Source organism: Aegilops tauschii, chromosome 6 (assembly GCF_002575655.3).
Source record: "Aegilops tauschii subsp. strangulata cultivar AL8/78 chromosome 6, Aet v6.0, whole genome shotgun sequence".
NCBI lineage: Eukaryota > Viridiplantae > Streptophyta > Magnoliopsida > Poales > Poaceae > Aegilops > Aegilops tauschii.
In genome coordinates, this window is record NC_053040.3 from 72734121 (window position 1) to 72761914 (window position 27794).

At 44.2% G+C, this 27794-nt stretch overlaps 1 protein-coding gene across 1 annotated transcript; it reads left to right on the forward strand.

Moving 5' to 3' along the window:
* The first annotated feature begins 6661 nt into the window (after window positions 1-6661).
* Window positions 6662-11377, forward strand: LOC109775609 (uncharacterized). The gene is made up of 10 exons (XM_020334336.4): window positions 6662-7140; window positions 7616-8095; window positions 8172-8329; window positions 8469-8552; window positions 8643-8695; window positions 8952-9033; window positions 9586-9693; window positions 9987-10110; window positions 10453-10538; window positions 10706-11377. The coding sequence occupies exons 1-10, from the start codon at window positions 6783-6785 to the stop codon at window positions 10925-10927; spliced, it is 1755 nt and encodes a 584-aa protein (XP_020189925.1). The 5' UTR covers window positions 6662-6782; the 3' UTR covers window positions 10928-11377.
* Window positions 11378-27794: the final 16417 nt, after the last annotated feature.

Consider the following 27794-nt stretch of genomic DNA (forward strand, 5'->3'; position numbering starts at 1 on the left):
ATGAATATCTCTCAAACCCAATCCACGTCTACGAGCATAGCATGGCAATATAATAGCAACGTAGAAGTAACTCCCAAGGGTTTGATAATTGAAACAGGTAATAGGTACTACCTCAACTACTTCCCAATACCCACAATTTAATTAGATCCTAATCATGCAATGTTTGAGGAATAGATCTAATGCAATAAAACTGGGTATGGAAGGTATGATCAAAGTGTTACTTGCCTTGCTGATGATCCGCGAAACCTAGCGATTCGAAGTAACAAGCGCCACACTCTGGGTACTCTATCGCAAACAAACAAGCAGACAATCAGTACTCATCTAATGCACAGGTAAAACTCGAATGAAAGATCCAACCGGAAAGTTCAACTTAAGAACTCCGGTTTGCAAAAAAAATCAACTCGAACGAAGCAACGAAAGTCAAACTGCGAAAGAAACAAGCTTCGTCTACTAATCTGGATCTAGGTCAAATTTTACAGTAGCAAAAACTTATTTGAGTAGGTTAAACGGAAAGAGAATTTCGAGACGAAACTCTAGGCGCTTGAATCGCCTGATTCCGATAAACGAGCGAAAAGTTAAACAGAAACGAAGATTCGATCAGAAATCGAGATCTGAGGTAATCGCGGAAAAATCCGACGAAAAAGAAAAACGGACGAACGGTTAAAGAACGGACGTTCGTTAACAGAGAAACTCCGACGAACGCGTTCGTTAAAACGAACGAGTCCGTGAACGCTCACAAAATAACAAAACCAAAAAAAAACCGATCTAGGGTTTTTTTTAAAACAAAACCGACAAACGACGGCGAGGTAATACCTCGTCGGGGCGGGCTCCGGCGAGGGGCGGCGGGGCTCGGGGCGGCGGGGCTCGGGGCGCTCGCGGCGGGGCTAGGGTTAAGTCATTTTTTTTTTAAAACGTTCCGCCGAAAAATTCGTAGAAAAATAAATAAAAATCCAAAAAAGATAAAACAAATTTTCCCCGTCTAGTTAGAAAATTTAGAACAGGGTGAACATTTTTTTAACACAAAATAAATTTTGAAAACATGCAATATTTTTTTAATGCAATTAAAATTGCAAACAAAACTCCGAATAAAATCCAATAAATGATTTTAACACTTTTCCTCCAATATTTCAATTGTTTTGGAGAAGTCATATTTTCTCCTCTCATTTATTATTAAATGAAATATTTTTCCCGGAGAGAAAATAATTAAAACCAAAATCCTCGTTTTATTATTTGATGAAAATCAAATATGAAAATTTGAGAAAATCCCCAACTCTCTCCGAGGGTCCTTGAGTTGCTTAGGATTTATCGAGGATTCGTCAAATGCAATAAAATATGATATGCAATGATGATCTATGTATAACATACCAAATTGAAAATTTGGGATGTTACAAAAGGTCCCCACAGCTGCTTCAGAACTGAAGAAGACAAGGGCAGCAGAGGCCGAAGCTAGAAAACGCAAGAACAAGAATGCCACTGACGATGCTCCACAGACCAAGAAGAGGAAGACAAAAATTCTTCGAAGAAAGATCGGGCTGCTCCCTCAGAGCCCCTTTTTGTCGAACCCATCTCAGTTGCTCGTCCTGCATCCGAAAACAGAGAGCGTCAGCTAGTAGTTCACGAGCCTGCTTCCACAAAGGCTCCTGAAGCTGAAGAAGTTCCAGCTGTTGACCCCACCGCAGTTGAAGACATTGGTCCACAAGACAATGTAGATGATGATGAAGTCCTTCCTCAGATCGAGCACCAACTGGTATCATCGTCTGTTCTCACTAACAGCGAACTCATCAGCATTGGTCGTCCCTTGACGCCAATTGCACAGCATGCATCGTGGGCTGATCACCCCCAACAAGCTACACCAAGTCAAGAATCACCCAGTACTCCCCCACCTCAAGTCACCACTCCGGTGCTTGACGATGACGACTATGTGGTCCAGCCAACTCCCTCTCCAAAAGCGTCGCCCGCATTCCGCAGGCTTTGCAAAGGACCAAGGCCACAAGTTTCTCTGCCGAGTGTTCCAGAAGGAGAAGTGCAAAACAACTCAGTGGCACGACAAATGTTTCCTGACGCCACTCCAACTGCGAACATCTCTGAGTCTAAAGCAAAAGCTGCTGAAGACATTCCGGCTACATCAGCCGATGACCAACAAGAACCCCATGAAGAAGAAGAGCGCGTTGCCACACCCCCTACCAACCAAGAAGTTGTTCTCGAGGAGAACGAGTCTGTGCCCGACCCTCCAGCTACTCAAGTGGAGGTTGAAAATACTGAGGTGGCCACCAACAGCACTACTGAAGCCAATGACACTGTCATGGCTGAAGCTAATGTGGCGCCTGAAGTAGATACAGTGCCTGAAGCTAATGTTGCACCTGAAGCCATTGTGCAGCTTGAAGCCCATGTCAATGCCAACGCTCCTGTACCTCCTCCAAGGCCTCACACTATTGAGCTGGCATTTGACCGCGACCAACCTATCATGGTCCGATGGCCTATTCTGGTTCCTCCTCCTGCTCCCGGACCATAATTTGACTATCATGTGGAGCACAGGCCTCAGGTCCAGAAGCCAAAGCCCAGGCTGCCAAGGTTTCCAGGTACTGCGTCTTCGCCAGGACCATTCAATGTGAATGGCTTCAAAGCACACAACACCTTCTTTGATAGTTCCAAGAACCCATATTTGAAGCCAAGAATTTCATCTGATCGGTTCTGGAGCTATCAGCATCGCAGTTATTATTCTTGTGTCTTATACAATCAAGGGCGCATTTTTCCCCATATGCGTCTAGACTGCGAAGCCATTGCTGGCCTGCCCTACTTGGAAGAAGCCCTAGACTGCTTCAGAGATGCTGGTCTTCTGTAGTTCGTAATCGACAAAGAAAATTGGAATGAAGAACTTCTGTTACAATTCTATGCAACTCTTCATATTCGCGGCAACAACAGGGATCCGAAGACTTGGGTCCTTGAGTGGATGACAGGCAATGTACACCATGAAGCCAAAGCCCAAGATATTATTGAGCTTACTGTCCTGCCCACTCCAGGTGAACTCTATGAACCTGGTTGTCAGCTTCACCGCAATGCTTTGGAGAGCATATTCCAGAAGCCTGAGCCGAATATGAGCCAAATGTTGAGCATGATGAAGCCACTGCCACAAGATGCTGAATATCCAAAGGAATTCTTTGTTGAAGACCTGGAGTATCTGCCCCGCACCATTTATCATATCATCAGGCGAACTCTCTGGCCTGTCAAAGGACATTCTCCTGCAGCGAAGCTTGAAGGAGCAATGAAGACATTGGTTTTCTATATCCTCAATGGCACCAGCTTCAATGCTCAGGATCTCTTCATCAGGCAACTTGCTGCATCTAGCTCTGATCTCTTTGGTCTAAAGTTTTATGCTCCATGGGTAATGCGCCTCATCAAGCTTCACTCTTCTATCAACTATCAGCCCTCTGCGCGCAACCATCTTATGTTCTTTCCAGAGGTTGATATGTCTGTCGAAGCCATTTACCCTGAACCTGCCAAGGAGCCTATATATCTTCACAATGCAGATCACCAAAGCTTCACACAACCTATTGAAGGATTTCTTGCTGCAACTCGAGTTTATCCTCTAGCTGGTATTACACGTGCACCTCATCGTGCAACAACTGAAGCCACTGAAAGCACTATAGCTCAAAGGCCTCGAAAGCGATCTCGTGTGCTCAATGACCGAGAGCTTCTCGTGGCATTACATCAAAAACAGGATAAGCATCATGACTGGTTCAAGCGTCAGATGCAGAGCCTCTTGGTGGATGTTAATCGCATTTGAAATCTTGCCACCAAGAGTGCATTTATCACTCATGAAACCTGTCGGCGGTCGTGGAAGAGTCTGACATTGCTCAGTTCTGAAGATGATCTTCAACAAGATGGCTTCACAGAGAGATTCAAATTTGATTCCACTCCTCCCAGGAACGCTGTCTTGCGTCGGACTCCCTCTCTCGAAGACTCTGAGTACTCCTCCTCAGCGGCCACTGTCAATGCCAGAGTCATCGATGATGAAGATGATGCTACTTCACCAACTACAACTTCGCCATGTATCGACACTGCGCCAAGTTCTTCTGCACCACCGGACTCCAACATCGACCCTGCACCTTCACCTACTCCTCATGGGAACGAGTAGAGGCTCTATGTCTTCAAACCTTTTTGGTCCCTACTGACAAAAGGGGGAGAAGCATATGAGTTGATAGTCTTCAAGCAGGTCCTTATGGGTGGTTGCTATACTTTTTGCCAAGTGTTTACAACTCTCGCTTTTGATACATTTGGTTCTTTGAGTTGTAACACTTAAACTTGATGGTCGTCTGCTACCTTTTCTTTCAACTATGTGATGCGACGATAAATTCCGCATGTGCGATGATAAATTCCGCACGAAGTCATTCAGCAGACGTCCATTTTTCATTATGCATGTCATTGTCTTCTCAAGTTGAAGAGGATCTCCACAAGTACAACCTGCCATGTGCATTTGCATTCAAAAGCAAAATACTTATATGCACATCTTCAGGGGGAGCCTTTTTGCTACTTATGAAGACAATACCTTAACCCCTACAATTTCACATACTTTTATCCCCGTTGAAAACTTCAACCAGTTTGTCATCAATCACCAAAAAGGGGGAGATTGTAAGTGCATCTAGTGCTACCCCTAGTTGGTTTTGGAGTATTGACGACAAACCTGGTTGAGGGACTAATGTGTTTGTGAGAATTGCAGGATAACACAGGTAGTAGTCCCTCATCGATTCGGTTTACCTACCGGAGATGACCCCTAAAAATGTATGAAGACATTGAAGATAATGGTGGTGTGTGAAGATATCCACAACGAAGATTATGACTCGAGAAGACATTCATTTGAAGACTATGAGGTGCGAAGACATAGATGTTTCGTAGTTTCCTTTTCTTCTTTGTTGAGTCATAGGAACCACCGTACTGTTAAGTGGGGTCCAAGTGAACAAAGTCAGAGTGACTGAAGTGATGCTCAACCAAATCATATGTCTTCGAGCGAAGACAACGAGAGCAAATCTTATCCAGAGCTGGATGAGTCAGCTTTACTTGTAGCCCAAGTCAAGCTGCCGCGTGTGTTTGAAATCTGACCGTTGGCCACGTGTCAGTTCCTTAGTGACCCAGGGTCATTTCGGACAAATCAGGTCGGGTTGCCTAGTGGCTATAAATAGCCCACCCCCTACACCATAAATTGGTGGCTGCTCAGAGTTAGTGCACGGCTTTTGTCGTTTGAGAGCAACCCACCTCGAAGCCTTTGAGAGAAAGATCATTGCGAGGACAAAACCCAAAACACCCAGAGCCAAAGAGTGTTAGGCATCACTGAAGTTTTTCTGTCCGCGTGACCTGAAGACTTGTTACACTTGAGGACTTTGAATCCTCCAGCCGGTTAGGCGTCGCGTTCTGAGCATCCAAGAGTCATTGTGGATTGCCGGTGAACGGAGTTTGTGAAGGTTTGGAAGTCTACCTTGAAGACTTACCAGAGTGATTGGGCGAGGACTAAGTGTCCTTAGCTCAAGGGGAATAAGGTGAAGACACGGTCTTCTGAGTTGAATCTCAGCCTCCCTAACCAGACGTACAGTTGTCACAGCAACTGGAACTGCTCCAACAAATCCTTGTCCTCACCAAGCAACTGGTTCTATCTCCTCCCTCACTTATTTACATTTTGTCTTCGTGAAGTCATTTGCATGCTTGCCTGGTCTGTTTGACTTCACTGTGTGACGACTATTGTTGTTTGGCTTCATACCTTCTTCCATTCTGATCTATACTGCCTAGCTGCCTATAGTCTTCGTGCTTTCGCTTCATTGCTTACTTAACTATGGCTTGTCTAGTGTAGTCTACCTTCCGCTGCATATCAATAGGTTCATTTTTATTGTTTGTCTTCAAAGCTCCCATGTTTTGAAGACTTTCATAAAAATCGCCTATTCACCCCCCCTCTAGTCGATAACTAGCACTTTCACTATCTCAAGCAATATCTCCACAAACCATGTGCCCATGGAGGCATGGAACATAACCCACAGTTGACATGTGATTGAACAATGAGTACACTTATCCTAGACAGAAAATTTCAAGAATGGATTATCGCACGGGCGTTGTCGATAGGTACAACCAAATGTTGAGCTTGGGATTTACGTTCCCGAAGTCGAGTTTTGAACGAACACCTTCAACAAGGGCACAATGCACTAATGTGGAAAATGCATGGTCTAGTCAGAGGCGATATCCACGGTTTCCCCCCGAAGAATCTGCATCCTTGTTGAAATCGTCACTGGCAGCAACCTCTCTAATGGCCGACACCTTCTTGCTAGCTGAATCTCGTGGGTGAGAGAGCCCAACGTCCGCCCGCTTCACTCAAGAAAACACCAGAAGCAGGTTGAGAACCTCACCTCTCCGCATCTAGCTACTGTCGCACCACCTTCGATCCTTATCACCGGGAGAGGGAGGGACGGAATATGAAGGATATGTCGCTGCAGCCTCCAATGTTTGGTTTAGTTTTTCTTTTCGTGAATTTGGTTTTTCTTTTTAGGAAAAACCAAATAGTATTCGATTTTTTTTTGTTTTTTAGGAAAGATTTTTTTTTGAGAAACAGATTTCTTTTTTGGTGAAACCGATGTTGGAGACGCGGGCTTTGTAGACCGGAACCCGGCCCACCGTACATATGGCCATTGGGCTCGATCCAACCGCTAGCTGGGTGCTTCCTCGGTTCTTCCGGCTAAAGTGGTGTCGTCTTCGTCGTCGTCTCCCTCCTCGCCTCGGCGGCGTTGACTCTGGCTAGCGTCGCCATGAACTCTCTACTTCTCAGGCCGCTCCCGAGCGCGACCACGAGCGGGAGCCTAGTCGGTCGCGTCTCCCCAGCGGCGCAGAGGCGTCCCGGCGCGGTGGCCTGGCCCCGCGACGGGAGATGCCGTCGCGGCGGCGTTGCGGCGGCGGGGGCGTGGATGGAGGAGGCGGGGACGGCGGTGCTTGAGGAGGCTGTGCGGCGGAACCCGGCGTTGTCGGAGTCCTACCGGCCGGCGGGGCTGCCCCGGCCCAACGGCACGGTGCTGGAGGCGCAGGGGCGGGTGTGCACGGGGCCCGAGCAGACGCGGCCGCTCGGGGAGGAGCAGGCCATGCGCGTCCTCGACACCATCCTCCGCTCCGGTTAGCCTCCCCCCACTCTTCGGAGGCTTCGTTTTCGGTGATCGCTAGCTTCGATTCTGCATTTCTGGCGACAATTTGCGGCGCTAGCGAGCATGGTTGGTGGATTTTCACATGTAGATGATGTAGTACTTTTGATGAGATAGCTTGACAAGTCACTCATGTGCGCTGCTGCCTGTAGAATGTAAATTGGCTAATTTTGCTTACAAGTGTTGCTTTCATTGGCATCCATGGTGATTGATTGCGACTTGCGAGTGACTGGAATTTAGAAGTTTGCTGCAAGTCTGATGCCTGCTATCTGTTGTCCTAGACACATTGTAGAGTTCAAGTACCATGGCATTTACTCAATTCTTATTGTTTGCAATTTGCTTGTAAGGTTTTATTTGAAAGGCACTGATAGGTCTTCTTTGGAATTTGTTTACTTTCATTGCCTTCCATCAAATTTCATGTTATATCTTCTGTTTGAACTCATGTGTAGCGACGGGGGAACTCAAAGACGAGCCGGTGTCCAGTGCACAGCTGGGTGCATTCTTTGCTGGCATGACAATAAGAGCTAATTGTTTTCCGGAGGCCACCCAATGGAGTGAGGGGGAGCGACGTGCCATGAGCCTATTCTGGCCACGCCTTGTGCATGTTCTTCCTCCGGAGGTGAAGTTTATAGCAGACCCTGAAGGAACAATCATGGGAGCAAATGGTTTAACAGGACCTCGTTATATTGGTCAAGGAACTGCAGAGATGAGACTCGTTGGTGCTTTGAGGGAAGTGCTTGCTGGTGGCCATTTAGGTTATGAGGAAATTCAGTGTGTACTAAAGGATGTTCTACCATTTGGATCGATGGGTGCAAGTTCACCATCAGTTAGTGAAGCACTGCTAGCAGCATTTTTAATTGGACAGCGGATGAATAGGGAAACCGATCGTGAGCTAAAAGGATATTGTCTAGCCTTTGATGATGAACTAGGTAGCACTAAGTGGGCTTATTTTCTTAAACTGTGTAGAAAAAAACAACAATTTCATTAACACCACTTTTTTATCAGGCCCTCCCCCAATTGCTGATGTTAATTCCTTGACACACTATGGTGAGCCCTATGATGGGAATACACGCTTCTTTAGGAGTACTCTGTTTGTTGCGGCTGTTAGAGCCTGCTATGGTGAGGCTTGTCTCCTTCATGGCGTTGAATGGATGCCACCTAAGGTCAGTGTGAAGCATATGCTGCAGTAGTCATCGTACATAAGAGTATTCTTAGTAGTATCAATCTTGTGATTTGATGACAGGCTTATCTGTTATATAATATAAGAAAATCCTGTGTATTACTTAAAATCAAGGTTTTCAGGGTGGCATAACAGAAGGGCAGATGCTTAAATTCATGGGTGCAAACACACACTTGTCTCCTACACAGGCCAAAACACTATTGGAGGTGTGTGTGCAGTTCTGCATACTTTGCTGACAACTTTTTATATTTTACTGCTGGTTGCATCTGACACATGAAATGTTTGGTTGCTTTCAGGATAAGGATACTGGTTTTGCATATCTGAATCTCCAAGAAGCTTGCCCACCATTGTAAGTCCATATTTTCTTGGTAGCTATGTACCAATGTCTCAAGGCATTGTTGATTGAACACTCCTGCAGATGTTCCATTTTGGATGTAAACTGGCTTTGCATATTAGAAATAGCAAGAACCTTATATACTTTCAGTGTGAAACCATCTCTTTGATTTGATCTGTAATCCTGTATTAAAACAAATCATTTGCTCAAGTAAGTTAGTGGTATACTCGTCTTGCATGCAAAGATGTTTACTTACTTGGTGCTACTGTAGATATTCGATTATCGGGCTCAGGGAGCATATTAAGAAAAGACCACCGTTGGCTACCTCTGAGAAAGTTCAACAATTTGTGAGAGTGAGTAACTCTTCCCATTGTGTGTTATTGTAAGAAGTTAAGAACTGATAGCATGAGAGCAATTCTATGATATAGTAATTGTTCAACTATATGTATTGGTATGCTATATTTACAGTAATCATTTGTGCTTATTATGCAGAGATATTGCTCACAATTTCACAGCTGCCAGACCTTCAATAAACTATTTATACAATTATGTAGTGCAACCTAATGTTTCCATTTGATAGTAAGTTGACTGTCAGTTAAAAAACTTACGTTTGCAAAGTGTTTCCTGGGATGATATTCTATACAAATTGTTAAAATATTGTTTTGAATACAGCAAGTAAAGATGACTGGAGTTATTTCTTTTTAATTATTCAATTCCACGTCATTGAAGGTATTAGACATATCTTATAGGTATCACCTACCTTATATGATTATAGGAGTATCTGTTGAGAAGTATCGAAATGTCTTTTTGTTATTTGATCATGTACATATCTGTTCTGTTGTAAAAGTTGCAAATGCTGCTTCACTTAATGCTACTGGTTTATGTCTTTATTTGTTTTTCACCAGGCACGGGGAAGGGAGTCAATGGTTGCTGGATTTTATCATGTGGGCTATGAAGATCCATTGCTTATGCTTATGAGAAGGAGAACTGTTCATGCTGGATTAGTTGTGAAGGTAAGTATTTTTTTTTCCTTTCTCTCGTGCCATGAGGGTTTGAACTTAATGTTACTGTTATTTGTTTGCCGTACCTAACCCAAATTTATTACCCCCTCCGATCCATATTAATTGTCGCTGCTTTAGACAAATTAATATGGATTGGAGGGAGTATTATTTATGTGATTTTCTTAATAACTCACTTGTGGAAAACTTGGCCTGGTTGCATCAATATCATTTTGAGTCGTTAAATACGGTTCATTTCTCAATTTTTTTTTTACTCCTGCTAAGACAAATTTATGGTATCTACTTAGGGTGAGGAAGGTGCACTTTCTTTGACAACCAAAGAAAGATCGGCCCATGCTTCCAAAGGGATTCCAGTGAACCACTGCTCAGGGTTCCGGACACCAAGCAGCGCAAACTTCTCCGAAACTGACGGTACAAACATGAAACCCTCCACCCTTTTTATTACTTATATATTCACAGTGGTCACTATTGTGTATACTGGAGATGGCAGGGCATTTTTTATTCTACCACTTAGGTGGAGGGGAATTTCCTTATTGAAGTTCAGAATATCTTGAATTTTCTCACGTTCGAGATTTGTGTTATACCTTGGTTTCTTGGTAGCCCATTCATATAGAAGAAGATGCATCTTTATGCCATTGATAAGCACAAAGAATACTAAGATTTTCAATTAGGACAGCCTGCTCTGATTTTTGAATGCCCGAGAACTTGGTTATGATATGATTCCAGTCTGAGCTTGTCTCGTGTATCTTACAGGTATTTCTAGAGAGAGCTTCAGAGTTGCTGTGAATGCTCAGGAACTTGGTTTCAAATCCACTGAAACTCCAAGAACTGATAAATCAGTAAGTCTTTTTTCCCAGGCTGTGGTCGCCACTATCTCCATTTCATAGTTCTACCACCGCGTTCCAATCAAGGACACCTGTTACCCATTCAACTTGTTAACGCCACGTGTTTTCTCTATGCATAGTTGTTATTATTTTTAACTTACTGTGTTGCCAAACTGAACCAGGTACTGAAAAACTTGGAGCTGGGTTTGTCAGCGCTGGGTGGAGACAAAGGGCCTGCTTATGACCGAATAGTTCTTAACGCAGCTATGGCCGACCACTTGTTAGGCTGTAGCGGAGCTCAGGATATCAACTCCGCGCTTGACAGGGCAAGAGAAGCCATCGACAGCGGTAATGCTTTGAGAAGGCTCATGAACTACATAAAAATCTCGCACAAGGTGTCCTAGCTAGCCGCGAGCGCGTGCTGAATGTACAATTTTGGTCCCAAAATATACTCTGCCTTTCTCAACTGGGAAATCACCTTACACGCCACTGGAAAATTTTGTAACCCCTCGTCATGGTAGTGTCACTGAGAAGGTGGGGGCAGGCCCCACATGTCGTTGACGCAAGCGATGAGAAAGTATTGCAGTGGCAAAGAAAGAGATTTGTCTTTAAGTTTACTCAGTTGACACGGAGTGTCGACTTGCGCGAATGCTCTCTTACCAGGCCTTGTCAATAAATTAAGTTTAACCGAAAGGAATCACAGTTTGTTGAGGATTTTATTAGCGGTGAGAAATACTTGGTTAATCTAATGTTGGTCATGTCATCAGAGGAGGCGATGATCTGTATAAACATATGCAAACTATGTTCTTGAGATGTGGCTGTGTGAAATGCTGAATACTTGCATCAACTGTGAAGGTTGGATGTGTTATATTTTGTTTTCGTTAGTGTTTTTTATAATGGCTTGACTATTTACTTCAAAATAGAGATGGTACTCCGTGCATTACTCCGGAGATTGGTTGAAATTATTTCAATGATACAGTATATGGTAGTATGAATCATTAGTATTTGGATTAACATTATGAAAATTTAAAACTGAATACATATAATTTTTTGTATTAAACTTGCACAGTTGTAGAATATTTATTGTAAATGAGTTGCATGCTTAGTGCATCTTAAGATGGGTTTTTCTCCATGCGTGTGCATGATGACATGATGAGTTGATGAATTGACATAGTTCCATATTGAAAGAGTTAGAATATAGTTAGTTGGATTTGATAACTGAATACATATAATTTTTTGTATTAAACTTGCGTAGTTGTAGAATATTTATTGTAAATGAGTTGCATGCTTAGTGCATCTTAAGATGGGTTTTTCTCCATGTGTGTGCATGATGACATGATGAGTTGATGAATTGACATAGTTCCATATTGAAAGAGTTAGAATATAGTTAGTTGGATTTGATAAACTATAGGGCAAGTCCAACGCCATGCTCCTTCTGCTACCATCACTGAATTTTCTGAAGTTGTGGAGCACAACAACATTGTGGAGCTAGAGTACCCTATCTTACCTGCTCAGTTGGAGAATGTGCTCCCCACCAGTAACTCCCTAGTCCTTGGTGATCCTACCGTTATGAGCTCTGCAATCAATGCCTCACCTGCTGTCAACAAGCGCAAGAAGGTCAACGCTCCTTTGGATGTCCTTGAGCTACGCCGCATCCGCCGTTTAGCTGGTCTCAGTGTGGGTTTCAAAGATAAGGTTGCAGCTACCAAAGCCAAGAACCTGATCAACTGCAAGAAAAACCTCTCTGCTGAATTGAATATGAACTCCGTGATCCACTGGCTGCGCCCCCACCTGAACTTCCACTGGCTACCATCCAAGCCATTGCCACGGAGCAGTGTCAGATCCCTCCCGAGGAGGTCTCTGGAGAGCTATTGAAGGCCACTGCTGATCATGAATAATTTTAGCTATCTTGCTTATTGGTCTTGTAATAGTGTCAAGACCTCCTTAGACCTTTCGTCCTTTTATTGTTATGTCACACTCCGTTGGTCTTTATGCTATGTTGAACTCATGCTTTTGGTTTGTAAGAAGTTATACTCCATAATAAGGCACTTTTATCATGATATTTCATACTGCTTATCTTATCACTATGAGAGGTGTCTGAATGGTCATGAAAAGTTTATTATGTTATGTTGCTCTGTGTTGATATGGTTATGTCCTTGGGTTGAATTTGTTTGCCACAGCATTACCAGCAGTCAGTTGTTGCATGGATGATTAAGTCATCACCTGGATATGAGCACATCCCACAACATTTTCATTTTGAATAGATCATGGAATATTCTCAACTGAAATGTAAGAGGGATAAATTCTCAAACTAGATGGGATGACTTGAGAGCAAAAATTGAAGAGAGTAACTATGGCATTATATGTATACAGGAAACTAAAAGAGACACTTTTGATCTGACATGCCTCGGAAATTTCTCCCCCAAAAGATATAATCAATATGCATACAACCCTTCTGTTTGAAACTCTGGAGGTTTAATCACTATATCTGGAATGGTAGTCTATTCACTGGATCTATCATCAGCCAAACCAACTTTCAAATTACTGTCAAACTAGCTTGCAACTTATCTGGACACGTTTTTCATATCACAAATGTATATGGCCCTTGCCACAATGAAGACAGAGCTGACTTTTTCAATTGGTTGAATAATATGGATGCCACCCTTACGGATCACTGGATGCTTGTTGGTGATTTCAACCTGACCATAAGCCCACATGATAGAAACAGACCTGGAGGAGACGCAAATAACATGTTGTTGTTTAATAGTTTTATTCAACAGCTGGATCTTATGGAAATACCATTAAAGGGCAGAAACTTTACTTGGAGTAATATGCGAGATTTGCCACTTCTGAAAAAACTTGACTGGATATTTACTTCTGCTAATTGAACTTTATCTTTTCCTAATACTGTTGGAAATATGCCCTAGAGGCAATAATAAAATGGTTATTATTATATTTCCTTGTTCATGATAATCGTTTATTATCCATGCTAAAATTGTATTGATAGGAAACTCAGATACATGTGTGGATACATAGACAACACCATGTCCCTAGTAAGCCTCTAGTTGACTAGCTCGTTGATCAATAGATGGTTACGGTTTCCTGACCATGGACATTGGATGTCGTTGATAACGGGATCACATCATTAGGAGAATGATATGATGGACAAGACCCAATCCTAAGCATGGCACAAGATCGTGTAGTTCGTTTGCTAGAGCTTTTCTAATGTCAAGTATCATTTCCTTAGACCATGAGATTGTGCAACTTCCGGATACCGTAGGAATGCTTTGGGTGTACCAAATGTCACAACGTAACTGGGTGACTATAAAGGTGCACTACAGGTATCTCCGAAAGTGTCTGTTGGGTTGGCACGAATCGAGACTGGGATTTGTCACTCCGTGTAAACGGAGAGGTATCTCTGGGCCCACTCGGTAGGACATCATCATAATGTGCACAATGTGACCAAGGAGTTGATCACGGGATGATGTGTTACGGAACGAGTAAAGAGACTTGCCGGTAACGAGATTGAACAAGGTATCGGGATACCGACGATCGAATCTCGGGCAAGTAACATACCGATAGACAAAGGGAATTGTATACGGGATTGATTGAATCCCCGACATCTTGGTTCATCCGATGAGATCATCGTGGAACATGTGGGAGCCAACATGGGTATCCAGATCCCGCTGTTGGTTATTGACCGGAGAACGTCTCGGTCATGTCTGCATGGTTCCCGAACCCGTAGGGTCTACACACTTAAGGTTCGATGACGCTAGGGTCATAGGGAATAGATATATGTGGTTACCGAATGTTGTTCGGAGTCCCGGATGAGATCCCGGACGTCACGAGGAGTTCTGGAATGGTCCGGAGGTAAAGATTTATATAACGGAAGTCCTGTTTTGGTCACCGGAAAAGTTTCGGGTGCTATCGGTAACGTACCAGGACCACCGGGAGGGTCCCGGGGGTCCACCAGGTGGGGCCACCAGCCCCAGAGGCCTACGTGGGCCAATAGTGGGAAGGGACCAGCCCCTAGGTGAAGGAAATATGCCCTAGAGGCAATAATAAAGTATTATTTATTTCCTTGTATCATGATAAATGTTTATTATTCGTGCTAGAATTGTATTAACCGGAAACATAATACATGTGTGAATATATAGACAAACAGAGTGTCACTAGTATGCCTCTACTTGACTAGCTCGTTAATCAAAGATGGTTATGTTTCCTAGCCATAGACATAAGTTGTCATTTGATTAACGAGATCACCTCATTAGGAGAATGACGTGAGTGACTTGACCCATTCCGTTAGCTTAGCACTCGATCGTTTAGTATGTTGCTATTGCTTTCTTCATGACTTATACATGTTCCTATGACTATGAGATTATGCAACTCCCGTTTACCGGAGGAACACTTTGTGTGCTACCAAACGTCACAACGTAAATGGGTGATTATAAAGGTGCTCTACAGGTGTCTCCAAAGGTACTTGTTGGGTTGGCGTATTTCGAGATTAGGATTTGTCACTCCAATTGTCGGAGAGGTATCTCTGGGCCCACTCGGTAATGCACATCACTATAAGGCTTGCAAGCATTGTGACTAATGAGTTAGTTGCGGGATGATGTGTTACAGAACGAGTAAAGAGACTTGCCGGTAACGAGATTGAACTAGGTATCGAGATACCGACGATCAAATCTCGGGCAAGTAACATACCGGTGACAAAGGGAACAACGTATGTTGTTATGCGGTCTGACCGATAAAGATCTTCGTAGAATATGTGGGAGCCAATATGGGCATCCAGGTCCCGCTATTGGTTATTGACCGGAGACGTGTCTCGGTCATGTCTACATAGTTCTCGAACCCGTAGGGTCCGCACGCTTAACGTTACGATGACAGTTTTATTGAGTTTTCATGTACCGAAGGAGTTCGGAGTCCCGGATGAGATCGGGGATATGACGAGGAGTCTCGAAATGGTCGAGACGTAAAAATTGATATATTGGACGACTATATTCGGACTTCGGAAAGGTTCTGAGTGATTCGGGTATTTTTCGGAGTACCGGAGAGTTACGGGAATTCGTATTGGGCCTTAATGGGCCATACGGGAAAGGAGAGAAAGGCCTCAAAAGGTGGCCGCACCCCTCCCCATGGTCTGGTCCGAATTGGACTAGGGAAGGGGGGCGCACCCTTCCTTCTTTCTCCTTCCCCCTTCCCTTCTCCTACTCCCACAAGGAAAGGAGGAGTCCTACTCCCGGTGGGAGTAGGACTCCCCCCTATGGCGCGCCTCTCCCCTTGGCCGGCTGCCTCCCCCTTGCTCCTTTATATATGGGGGCAGGGGGGCACCCCAGAGACACAACAATTGATCCTTGAGATCTCTTAGCCGTGTGCGGTGCCCCCCTCCACCATATTACACCTCGATAATACCGTTGCGGAGCTTAGGCGAAGCCCTGCGTCGGTGGAACATCATCATCGTCACCACGCCGTCGTGCTGACGAAACTCTCCCTCAACACTCGGCTGGACCGGAGTTCGAGGGACGTCATCGAGCTGAACGTGTGTAGAACTCGGAGGTGCCGTACGTGCGGTACTTGATCGGTCGGATCGTGAAGACGTACGACTACATCAACCGCGTTGTGATAACGCTTCCTCTGTCGGTCTACGAGGGTACGTGGACAACACTCTCCCCTCTCGTTGCTATGTATCACCATGATCTTGCGTGTGCGTAGGAAAATTTTGAAATTACTACGTTCCCCAACAGTGGTATCAGAGCCAGGTTTTATGCGTTGATGCTATGCACGAGTAGAACACAAGTGAGTTGTGGGCGATATAAGTCATACTGCTTACCAGCATGTCATACTTTGGTTCAGCGGTATTGTGTGATGAAGCGGCCCGGACCGACATTACGCGTACGCTTACGCGAGACTGGTTTCACCGTTGCGAGCACTCGTTGCTTAAAGGTGACTGGCGGGTGTCTGTCTCTCTCACTTTAGTTGAACCGAGTATGGCTACGCCCGGTCCTTGCGAAGGTTAAAACAGCACCAACTTGACAAACTATCGTTGTGGTTTTGATGCGTAGGTAAGAACGGTTCTTGCTAAGCCCAAAGCAGCCACGTAAAACTTGCAACAACAAAGTAGAGGACGTCTAACTTGTTTTTGCAGGGCATGTTGTGATGTGATATGGTCAAGACATGATGTGATATAATTTGTTGTATGAGATGATCATGTTTTGTAACCGAGTTATCGGCAACTGGCAGGAGCCATATGGTTGTCGTTTTATTGTATGCAATGCAATCGCCATGTAATGCTTTACTTTATCACTAAGCGGTAGCGATAATCGTAGAAGCATAAGATTGACGAGACGACAACGATGCTACGATGGAGATCAAGGTGTCGCGCCGGTGACGATGGTGATCATGACGGTGCTTCGGAGATGGAGATCACAAGCACGGTGCTTCGGAGATGGAGATCACAAGCACAAGATGATGATGGCCATATCATATCACTTATATTGATTGCATGTGATGTTAATCCTTTATGCATCTTATCTTGCTTTGTTTGACGGTAGCATTATAAGATGATCCTTCACTAAATTATCAAAGTATAAGTGTTCTCCCTGAGTATGCACCGTTGCGAAAGTTCTTCGTGCTGAGACACCACGTGATGATCGGGTGTGATAGGCTCTACATTCAAATACAACGGGTGCAAAACAGTTGCACACGCGGAATACTCAGGTTAAACTTGACGAGCCTAGCATATAACAGATATGGCCTCGGAACACGGAGACCGAAAGGTCGAGCGTGAATCATATAGTAGATATGATCAACATAGTGATGTTCACCGTTGAAACTACTCCATCTCACGTGATGATCGGACATGGTTTAGTTGATATGGATCACGTGATCACTTAGAGGATTAGAGGGATGTCTATCTAAGTGGGAGTTCTTAAGTAATATGATTAATTAAACTTAAATTTATCATGAACTTAGTCCTGATAGTATTTTTGCAAATTATGTTGTAGATCAATAGCTCGCGTTGTTGCTTCCCTGTGTTTATTTTTGATATGATTCCTAGAGAAAATTATGTTGAAAGATGTTAGTAGCAAAGATGCGGATTGGATCCGTGATCTGAGGATTACCCTCATTGCTGCACAGAAAAATTATGTCCTTGATGCACCGCTAGGTGACAGACCTATTGCAGGAGCAGATGCAGACGTTATGAACGTTTGGCTAGCTCAATATGATGACTACTTGATAGTTTAGTGCACCATGCTTAACAGCTTAGAATCGGGACTTCAAAGATGTTTTGAACGTCATGGAACATATAAGATGTTCCAGGAGTTGAAGTTAATATTTCAAGCAAATACCCGAGTTGAGAGATATGAAGTCTCCAACAAGTTCTATAGCTAAAAGATGGAGGAGAATCGCTCAACTAGTGAGCATGTGCTCAGATTGTCTGGGTACTACAATCGCTTGAATCAAGTGGGAGTTAATCTTCCAGATAGAATAGTGATTGACAGAATTCTCTAGTCACCATCACCAAGTTAGTAGAACTTCGTGATGAACTATAGTATGCAAGGGATGACGAAAGTAATTCCCGAGCTCTTCGTGATGCTGAAATCGACGAAGGTAGAAATCAAGAAAAACATCAAGTGTTGATAGTTGACGAGACCACTAGTTTCAAGAAAAGGGCAAAGGGAAGAAGGGGAACTTCAAGAAGAACGGCAAGCAAGTTGCTGCTCAAGTGAAGAAGCCTAAGTCTGGTCCTAAGCGTGAGACTAAGTGCTTCTACTGCAAAGGGACTGTTCACTGGAAGCGGAACTACCCCAAGTATTTGGTGGATAAGAAGGATGGCAAAGTGAACAAAGGTATATTGGATATACATGTTATTGATGTGTACTTACTAGTGTTTATAGCAACCCCTCAGTATTTGATACTGGTTCAGTTGCTAAAGAGTAGTAACTTGAAACGGGAGTTGCAGAATAAACAGAGACTAGTAAAAGGCGAGGTGACGATGTATGTTGGAAGTAGTTCCAAGATTGATATGATCATCATCGCACACTCCCTATACTTTCGAGATTAGTGTTGAAACTAAATAAGTGTTATTTGGTGTTTGCGTTGAGCATGAATATGATTTGATCATGTTTTTTGCAATTCGGTTATTCATTTAAGTTAGAGAACAATTGTTGTTCTGTTTACATGAATAAAAACCTTCTATGGTCATACACACCAACGAAAATGGTTTGTTGGATCTCGATCGTAGTGATACACATATTCATAATATTGAAGCCAAAAGATGCAAAGTTAATAATGATAGTGCAACTTATTTGTGGCACTGCCGTTTAGGTCATATTGGTGTAAAGCGCATGAAGAAACTCCATACTGATGGGATTTTGGAATCACTTGATTATGAATCACTTGATGCTTGCGAACCGTGCCTCATGGGCAAGATGACTAAAACGCCGTTCTCCGGAACTATGGAGAGAGCAACAGATTTGTTGGAAGTCATACATACATATGTATGTGGTCCAATGAATATTGAGGCTCGTGGCGGATATCGTTATTTTCTCACCTTCACAGATGATTTGAGCAGATTTGGGTATATCTACTTAATGAAACATAAGTCTGAAACATTTGAAAAGTTCATATAATTTCAGAGTGAAGTGGAAAATCATCGTAACAAGAAAATAAAGTTTCTACGATCTGATCGTAGAGAAGAGTATTTGAGTTACGAGTTTGGCCTTCAGTTAAAACAATGTGGAATAGTTTCACAAATTCATGCCACCTGGAACACCACAGCATAATGGTGTGTCCAAATGTCATAACCGTACTTTATTGGATATAGTGCAATCTATGATGTCTCTTACCAATTTACCACTATCGTTTTGGGGTTATGCATTAGAGACAGCTGCATTCACGTTAAATAGGGCACCATCAAAATCCGTTGAGACGACGCCTTATGAACTGAGGTTTAGCAAGAAACCGAAGTTGTCGTTTCTTAAAATTTTGGGGTTGCGATGCTTATGTGAAAAAGTTTCATCCTGATAAGCTCAAATCCAAAATCGGAGAAATGTGTCTTCATAGGATACCCAAAGGAGACAGTTGGGTACACCTTCTATCACAGATCCGAAGGCAAGACATTCGTTGCTAAAAATGGATCCTTTCTAGAGAAGGAGTTTCTCTCGAAAGAAGTGAGTGGGAGGAAAGTAGAACTTGATGAGGTAACTGTACCTGCTCCCTTATTGGAAAGTAGTTCATCACAAAAATCTGTTCCTGTGACTCCTACACCAATTAGTGAGGAAGTTAATGATGATGATCATGTAACTTTAGATCAAGTTACTACCAAACCTCGTAGATCAACCAGAGTAAGATCTGCACCAGAGTGGTACGGTAATCCTGTTCTGGAAGTTATGTTACTAGACCATGACGAACCTACGAACTATGAAGAAGCGATGGTGAGCCCAGATTCCGCAAAATGGCTTGAGGCCATGAAATCTGAGATGGGATCCATGTATGAGAACAAAGTATGGACTTTGGTTGACTTGCCCAATGATCGGCAAGCCATTGAAAATAAATGGATCTTCAAGAAGAAGACTGACGCTGATGGTAATGTTACTGTCTATAAAGCTCGACTTGTTGCGAAAGGTTTTCGACAAGTTCAAGGGATTGACTATGATGAGACCTTCTCACCCGTAGCGATGCTTAAGTCTGTCCAAATCATGTTAGCAATTGCCGCATTTTATGATTATGAAATTTGGCAAATGGATGTCAAAACTACATTCCTGAATGGATTTCTGGAAGAAGAGTTGTATATGATGCAACCAGAAGGTTTTGTAGATCCAAAGGGAGCTAACAAAGTGTGCAAGCTCCAGCGATCCATTTATGGACTGGTGCAAGCCTCTCGGAGTTGGAATAAACACTTTGATAGTGTGATCAAAGCATTTGGTTTTATACAGACTTTTGGAGAAGCCTGTATTTACAAGAAAGTGAGTGGGAGCTCTGTAGCATTTCTGATATTATATGTGGATGACATATTACTAATTGGAAATGATATAGAATTTCTGGATAGCATAAAGGGATACTTGAATAAGAGTTTTTCAATGAAAGACCTCGGTGAAGCTGCGTATATATTGGGCATCAAGATCTATAGAGATAGATCAAGACGCTTAATTGGACTTTCACAAAGCACATACCTTGATAAAGTTTTGAAGAAGTTCAAAATGGATCATGCAAAGAAAGGATTCTTGCCTGTGTTGCAAGGTGTGAAGTTGAGTAAGACTCAATGCCCGACCACTGCAGAAGATAGAGAGAAGATGAAAGATGTCCCCTATGCTTCAGCCATAGGCTCTATCATGTATGCAATGCTGTGTACCAGACCTTATGTATGCCTTGCTATAAGTCTAGCAGGAAGGTACCAAAGTAATCCAGGAGTGGATCACTGGACAGCGGTCAAGAACATCCTGAAATACCTGAAAAGGACTAAGGATATGTTTCTCGTATATGGAGGTGACAAAGAGCTCATCGTAAATGGTTACGTTGATGCAAGCTTTGACACTGATCCAGACAATTCTAAATCGCAAACCGGATACGTATTTACATTGAACGGTGGAGCTGTCAGTTGGTGCAGTTCTAAACAAAGCGTCGTGGCGGGATCTACATGTGAAGCAGAGTACATAGCTGCTTCGGAAGCAGCAAATGAAGGAGTCTGGATGAACGAGTTCATATCCGATCTAGGTGTCATACCTAGTGCATCGGGTCCTATGAAAATCTTTTGTGACAATACTGGTGCAATTGCCTTGGCAAAGGAATCCAGATTTCACAAGAGAACCAAGCACATAAAAAGACGCTTCAATTCCATCCGGGATTTAGTCCAAGTGGGAGACATAGAAATTTGCAAGATACATACGGATCTGAATGTTGCAGACCCGTTGACTAAGCCTCTTCCACGAGAAAAACATGATCAGCACCAAGGCTCCATGGGTGTAAGAATCATTACTGTGTAATCTAGATTATTGACTCTAGTGCAAGTGGGAGACTGAAGGAAATATGCCCTAGAGGCAATAATAAAGTATTATTTATTTCCTTGTATCATGATAAATGTTTATTATTCGTGCTAGAATTGTATTAACCGGAAACATAATACATGTGTGAATATATAGACAAACAGAGTGTCACTAGTATGCCTCTACTTGACTAGCTCGTTAATCAAAGATGGTTATGTTTCCTAGCCATAGACATAAGTTGTCATTTGATTAACGAGATCACCTCATTAGGAGAATGACGTGATTGACTTGACCCATTCCGTTAGCTTAGCACTCGATCGTTTAGTATGTTGCTATTGCTTTCTTCATGACTTATACATGTTCCTATGACTATGAGATTATGCAACTCCCGTTTACCGGAGGAACACTTTGTGTGCTACCAAACGTCACAATGTAAATGGGTGATTATAAAGGTGCTCTACAGGTGTCTCCAAAGGTACTTGTTGGGTTGGCGTATTTCGAGATTAGGATTTGTCACTCCAATTGTCGGAGAGGTATCTCTGGGCCCACTCGGTAATGCACATCACTATAAGCCTTGCAAGCATTGTGACTAATGAGTTAGTTGCGGGATGATGTATTACAGAACGAGCAAAGAGACTTGCCGGTAACGAGATTGAACTAGGTATCGAGATACCGACGATCAAATCTCGGGCAAGTAACATACCGGTGACAAAGGGAACAACGTATGTTGTTATGCGGTCTGACCGATAAAGATCTTCGTAGAATATGTGGGAGCCAATATGGGCATCCAGGTCCCGCTATTGGTTATTGACCGGAGACGTGTCTCGGTCATGTCTACATAGTTCTCGAACCCGTAGGGTCCGCACGCTTAACGTTAGGATGACAGTTTTATTGAGTTTTCATGTACCGAAGGAGTTCGGAGTCCCGGATGAGATCGGGGATATGACGAGGAGTCTCGAAATGGTCGAGACGTAAAAATCGATATATCGGACGACTATATTCGGACTTCGGAAAGGTTCCGAGTGATTCGGGTATTTTTCGGAGTACCGGAGAGTTACGGGAATTCGTATTGGGCCTTAATGGGCCATACGGGAAAGGAGAGAAAGGCCTCAAAAGGTGGCTGCACCCCTCCCCATGGTCTGGTCCGAATTGGACTAGGGAAGGGGGCGCACCCTTCCTTCTTTCTCCTTCCCCCTTCCCTTCTCCTACTCCCACAAGGAAAGGAGGAGTCCTACTCCCGGTGGGAGTAGGACTCCCCCCTATGGCGCGCCTCTCCCCTTGGCCGGCTGCCTCCCCCTTGCTCCTTTATATACGGGGGCAGGGGGGCACCCCAGAGACACAACAATTGATCCTTGAGATCTCTTAGCCGTGTGCGGTGCCCCCCTCCACCATATTACACCTCGATAATACCGTTGCGGAGCTTAGGCAAAGCCCTGCGTCGGTGGAACATCATCATCGTCACCACGCCGTCGTGCTGACGAAACTCTCCCTCAACACTCGGCTGGATCGGAGTTCGAGGGACGTCATCGAGCTGAACGTGTGTAGAACTCGGAGGTGCCGTACGTTCGGTACTTGATCGGTCGGATCGTGAAGACGTACGACTACATCAACCGCGTTGGGATAACGCTTCCGCTGTCGGTCTATGAGGGTACGTGGACAACTCTCTCCCCTCTCGTTGCTATGTATCACCATGATCTTGCGTGTGCGTAGGAAAATTTTGAAATTACTACGTTCCCCAACACTAGGTGGGCTGGGGCGCCTCCCACCAAGGCCCAAGGCGCCCTCAAGAGGAGAGGGGGCAAACACTAGGAGCAGATGGGCCCTAAGGCCAACCCTAGGTGCGCCCCCCCTCTCTACCCCCTTGGCCGCCACCCAGATGGGATCTGGGGGCTGCCGCCACCCTTAGGGAGGGAACCCTATGTGGGGGCGCAGCCCCTCCTCTTCCCCTATATATACTTGAGGTATGGGGGCTACCCAACACATGATTTGCTCTCCCTCTTGGCGCAGCCCTACCCCTCTTCCTCCTCGTCTCTCGCAGTGCTTGGCGAAGCCCTGCTGGAGTGCCACACTCCTCCACCACCACCACGCCATCGTGCTGCTGCTGGACGGAGTCTTCCCCAACCTCTCCCTCTCTCCTTGCTGGATCAAGGCATGGGAGACGTCACCGGGCTGCACGTGTGTTGAACGCGGAGGCGCCGTGGTTCGGCGCTTAGATCGGAATCAACTGCGATCTGAATCGCAACGAGTACGACTACCTCATCCGCGTTCTTGCAACGCTTCTGCTTAGCGATCTACAAGGGTATGTAGATGCACTCCCCTTCCCTTGTTGCTAGATTACTCCATAGATTGATCTTGGTGATGCGTAGAAAATTTGGAATTTCTGCTACGTTCCCCAACAGTGGTATCAGAGCTAGGTCTATGCGTAGTTTCTATGCACGAGTAGAACACAAAGTAGTTGTGGGCGTCGATTTTGTCAATTTACTTGCCGTTACTAGTCTTATCTTGATTCGGCGGCATCGTGGGATGAAGCGGCCCGGACCGACCTTACACGTACACTTACGTGAGACAGGTTCCACCGACTGACATGCACTAGTTGCATAAGGTGGCTAGCGGGTGTCTGTCTCTCCCACTTTAGTCGGATCGGATTCGATGAAAAGGGTCCTTATGAAGGGTAAATAGAAATTGGCATATCACGTTGTGGTTTTGGCGTAGGTAAGAAACGTTCTTGCTAAGAAACCTATAGCAGCCACGTAAAAATTTGCAACAACAATTAGAGGACGTCTAACTTGTTTTTGCAGCATATGCCGTGTGATGTGATATGGCCAAAAGGATGTGATGAATGATATATGTGATGTATGAGATTGATCATGTTCTTGTAATAGGAATCACGACTTGCATGTCGATGAGTATGACAACCGGCAGGAGCCATAGGAGTTGTCTTAATTTATTGTATGACCTGCGTGTCAATGAAAACGCCATGTAATTACTTTACTTTATTGCTAACCGTTAGCCATAGTAGTAGAAGTAATAGTTGGCGAGACAACTTCATGAAGACACGATGATGGAGATCATGATGATGGAGATCATGGTGTCATGCCGGTGACGAAGGTGATCATGCCGCGCCTCGAAGATGGAGATCAAAGGCGCAAGATGATATTGGCCATATCACGTCACTTTATGATTTGCATGTGATGTTTGTCATGTTTACATCTTATTTGCTTAGAACGACGGTAGCATAAATAAGATGACCCCTCACTAAAATTTTAAGAGATGTGTTCCCCCTAACTGTGCACCGTTGCGAAGGTTCGTTGTTTCGAAGCACCACGTGATGATCGGGTGTGATAGATTCTAACGTTCGCATACAACGGGTGTTGACGAGCCTAGCATGTACAGACATGGCCTCGGAACACAAGCAAAACACTTAGGTTGACTTGACGAGCCTAGCATGTACAGACATGGCCTCGGAACACAAGAGACCGAAAGGTCGAACATGAGTCGTATAGTAGATACGATCAACATGGAGATGTTCACCGATGATGACTAGTCCGTCTCACGTGATGATCGGACACGGCCTAGTTTGACTCGGATTATGTATCACTTAGATAACTAGAGGGATGTCTATCTAAGTGGGAGTTCATTAAATAATTAGATGAACTTAGTTATCATGAACATAGTCAAAAGGTCTTTGCAAATTATGTCGTAGCTTACGCTTTAGTTCTACTAAGATATGTTCCTAGAGAAAATTTAGTTGAAAGTTGATAGTAGCAATTATGCGGACTGGGTCCGTAAACTGAGGATTGTCCTCATTGCTGCACAGAAGGCTTATGTCCTTAATGCACCGCTCGGTGTGCCGAACCTCAGCGTCGTCTGTAGATGTTGCGAAACATCTGACATACACGTTTTGATGACTACGTGATAGTTCAGTGCGTAATGTTAACGGTTTAGAATTGTGGCACCAAAGACATTTTTGAAACGTCGCGGAACATATGAGATGTTCCAAGAGCTGAAATTGGGATTTTAGGCTCGTGCCTGCGTCAAGAGGTGTGAGACCTCCGACAAGTTTCTTAAGCCTACAAACTAAGGGAGAAAAGCTCAATCGTTGAGCGTGTGCTCAGATTATCTGAGTACTACAATCGCTTGAATCGAGTGGGGTTATCTTCCAAATGAGATAGTGATGGTTCTCCAAAGTCACTGCCACCAAGCTACTGGAGCTTCGTGATGAACTATAACATATCAGGGATAGATATGATGATCCTTGAGCTATTCGTGATGTTTGACACTGCGAAAGTAGAAATCAAGTAGGAGCATCAATTGTTGATGGTTAGTAAAACCACTAGTTTCAAGAAGGGCAAGGGAAGAAGGGATACTTCATGAAACAACAAATCAGTTGCTGCTCTAGTGAAGAAACCCAAGGTTGAACCCAAACCCGAGACTGAGTGCTTCTGTAATGAGGGGAACGGTCACTGAAGCAGTACTACCCCAGATACTAGGTAGATGAGAAGGCAGGCAAGGTCGACAGAAGTATATTAATGTGTCACTAGTACTCCTAGTAGCACCAGGGTATTAGATACCGGTTCGGTTGCTAAGTGTTGGTAACTCGAAATAAAAGGCTACGGAATAAACGGAGACTAGCTAAAGGTGAGATAACGATATGTGTTGGAAGTGTTTCCAAGGTTGATGTGATCAAGCATCGCATGCTCCCTCTACCATCGAGATTGGTGTTTGCGTTGAGCATAGACATGATTGGATTATGTTTATCGCAATACGGTTATTCATTTAAGGAGAATAATGGTTTCTCTGTCTATTTGAATAATACCTTCAATGGTCTTGCACCTAAAATGAATGGTTTATTGAATCTCGATAGTAGTGATACACATGTTCATGCCAAAAGATATAAGATAGTAATGATAGTACCACATACTTGTGGCACTGCCACTTGAGTCATATTGGTATAAAACGCATGAAGAAGCTCCATGTTGATGGATCTTTGGACTTACTCGTTTTTGAAAAGATTGAGACATGCGAACCATGTCTATTGGTATATATGCATGAAGAAACTCCATGCAGATGGATCGTTTGGACTCGCTTGATTTTGAATCACTTGAGACATGCAAATCATACCACATGGGCAAGATGACTGAAAGGCCTCGTTTTCAGTAAGATGAAACAAGAGAGCAACTTGTTGGAAGTAATACATTTGATGTGTGTAGTCCAATGAGTGCTGAGGCATGCAGTGGATATCGTTATGTTCTTACTTCACAGATGATTTGAGTAGATGCTGAGTGTATTTACTTGATGAAACACAAGTCTGAATTATTTAAAGGTTCAAGTAATTTCAGAGTGAAGTTGAAGATCGTCGTGACAAGAGGATAAAATGTCTGTGATATGATCATAGAGATGAATATCTGAGTTACGAGTTTGGCACACAATTAAGAAATTGTGGAAATTGTTTCACGACTAATACCGCTTGGAACACCATAGTGTGATGGTGTGTCCGAACATCATAACTGCACCCTATTGGATATGGTGCATACCATGATGTCTCTTATCGAATTACAGCTATCGTTTATGGGTTAGGCATTAGAGACAACCGCATTCACTTTAAATAGGGCACCACGAAATTCCGTTGAGACGACACCATATGAACTATGTGTTGGGGAACGTAGTAATAATTCAAAAAATTTCCTACGTGTCACCAAGATCAATCTAGGAGATGCTAGCAACGAGAGAGAGGAGTGCATCTACATACCCTTGTAGATCGCGAGCGGAAGCGTTCAAGAGAACGGGGTTGATGGAGTCGTACTCGTCATGATCCAAATCACCGATGATCCTAGCACCGAACGGACGGCACCTGCGCGTTCAACACACGTACGGAGCAGCGACGTCTCCTCCTTCTTGATCCAGCAAGGGGGGAGGAGAGGTTGATGGAGATCCAGCAGCACGAAGGCGTGGTGGTGGAAGTAGCGGCATTCCAACAGGGCTTCGCCAAGCGCCGCGGGAGGAGGGAGATGTGTCACGGGAGGGAGAGGGAGGCGCCAGGGCTTGGGTATTGCTGCCCTCCCTCCCCCCCACTATATATAGGGCCAAGGGAGAGGGGGGGGGGCGCAGCCTTGGCCCTTCCTCCAAGGAAGGGTGCGGCCAGGGAGGAGTCCATCCTCCCCAAGGCACCTCGGAGGTGCCTTCCCCCTTTAGGACTCTCCCTTTCCCTTATCTCTTGGCGCATGGGCCTCTTGGGGCTGGTGCCCTTGGCCCATATAGGCCAAGGCGCACACCCCTACAGCCCATG

What these genes read in the sequence shown, in the direction of transcription:
- LOC109775609 (XM_020334336.4), top strand. Translation starts at nt 6,783, where the DNA reads ATGAACTCTCTACTTCTCAGGCCGCTCCCGAGCGCGACCACGAGCGGG. An exon ending in AGGCCAAAACACTATTGGAG is followed by an intron (nt 8,553 to 8,642) that starts GTGTGTGTGCAG and finishes GGTTGCTTTCAG; the next exon opens with GATAAGGATACTGGTTTTGC. An exon ending in ATGCTGGATTAGTTGTGAAG is followed by an intron (nt 9,694 to 9,986) that starts GTAAGTATTTTT and finishes GTATCTACTTAG; the next exon opens with GGTGAGGAAGGTGCACTTTC.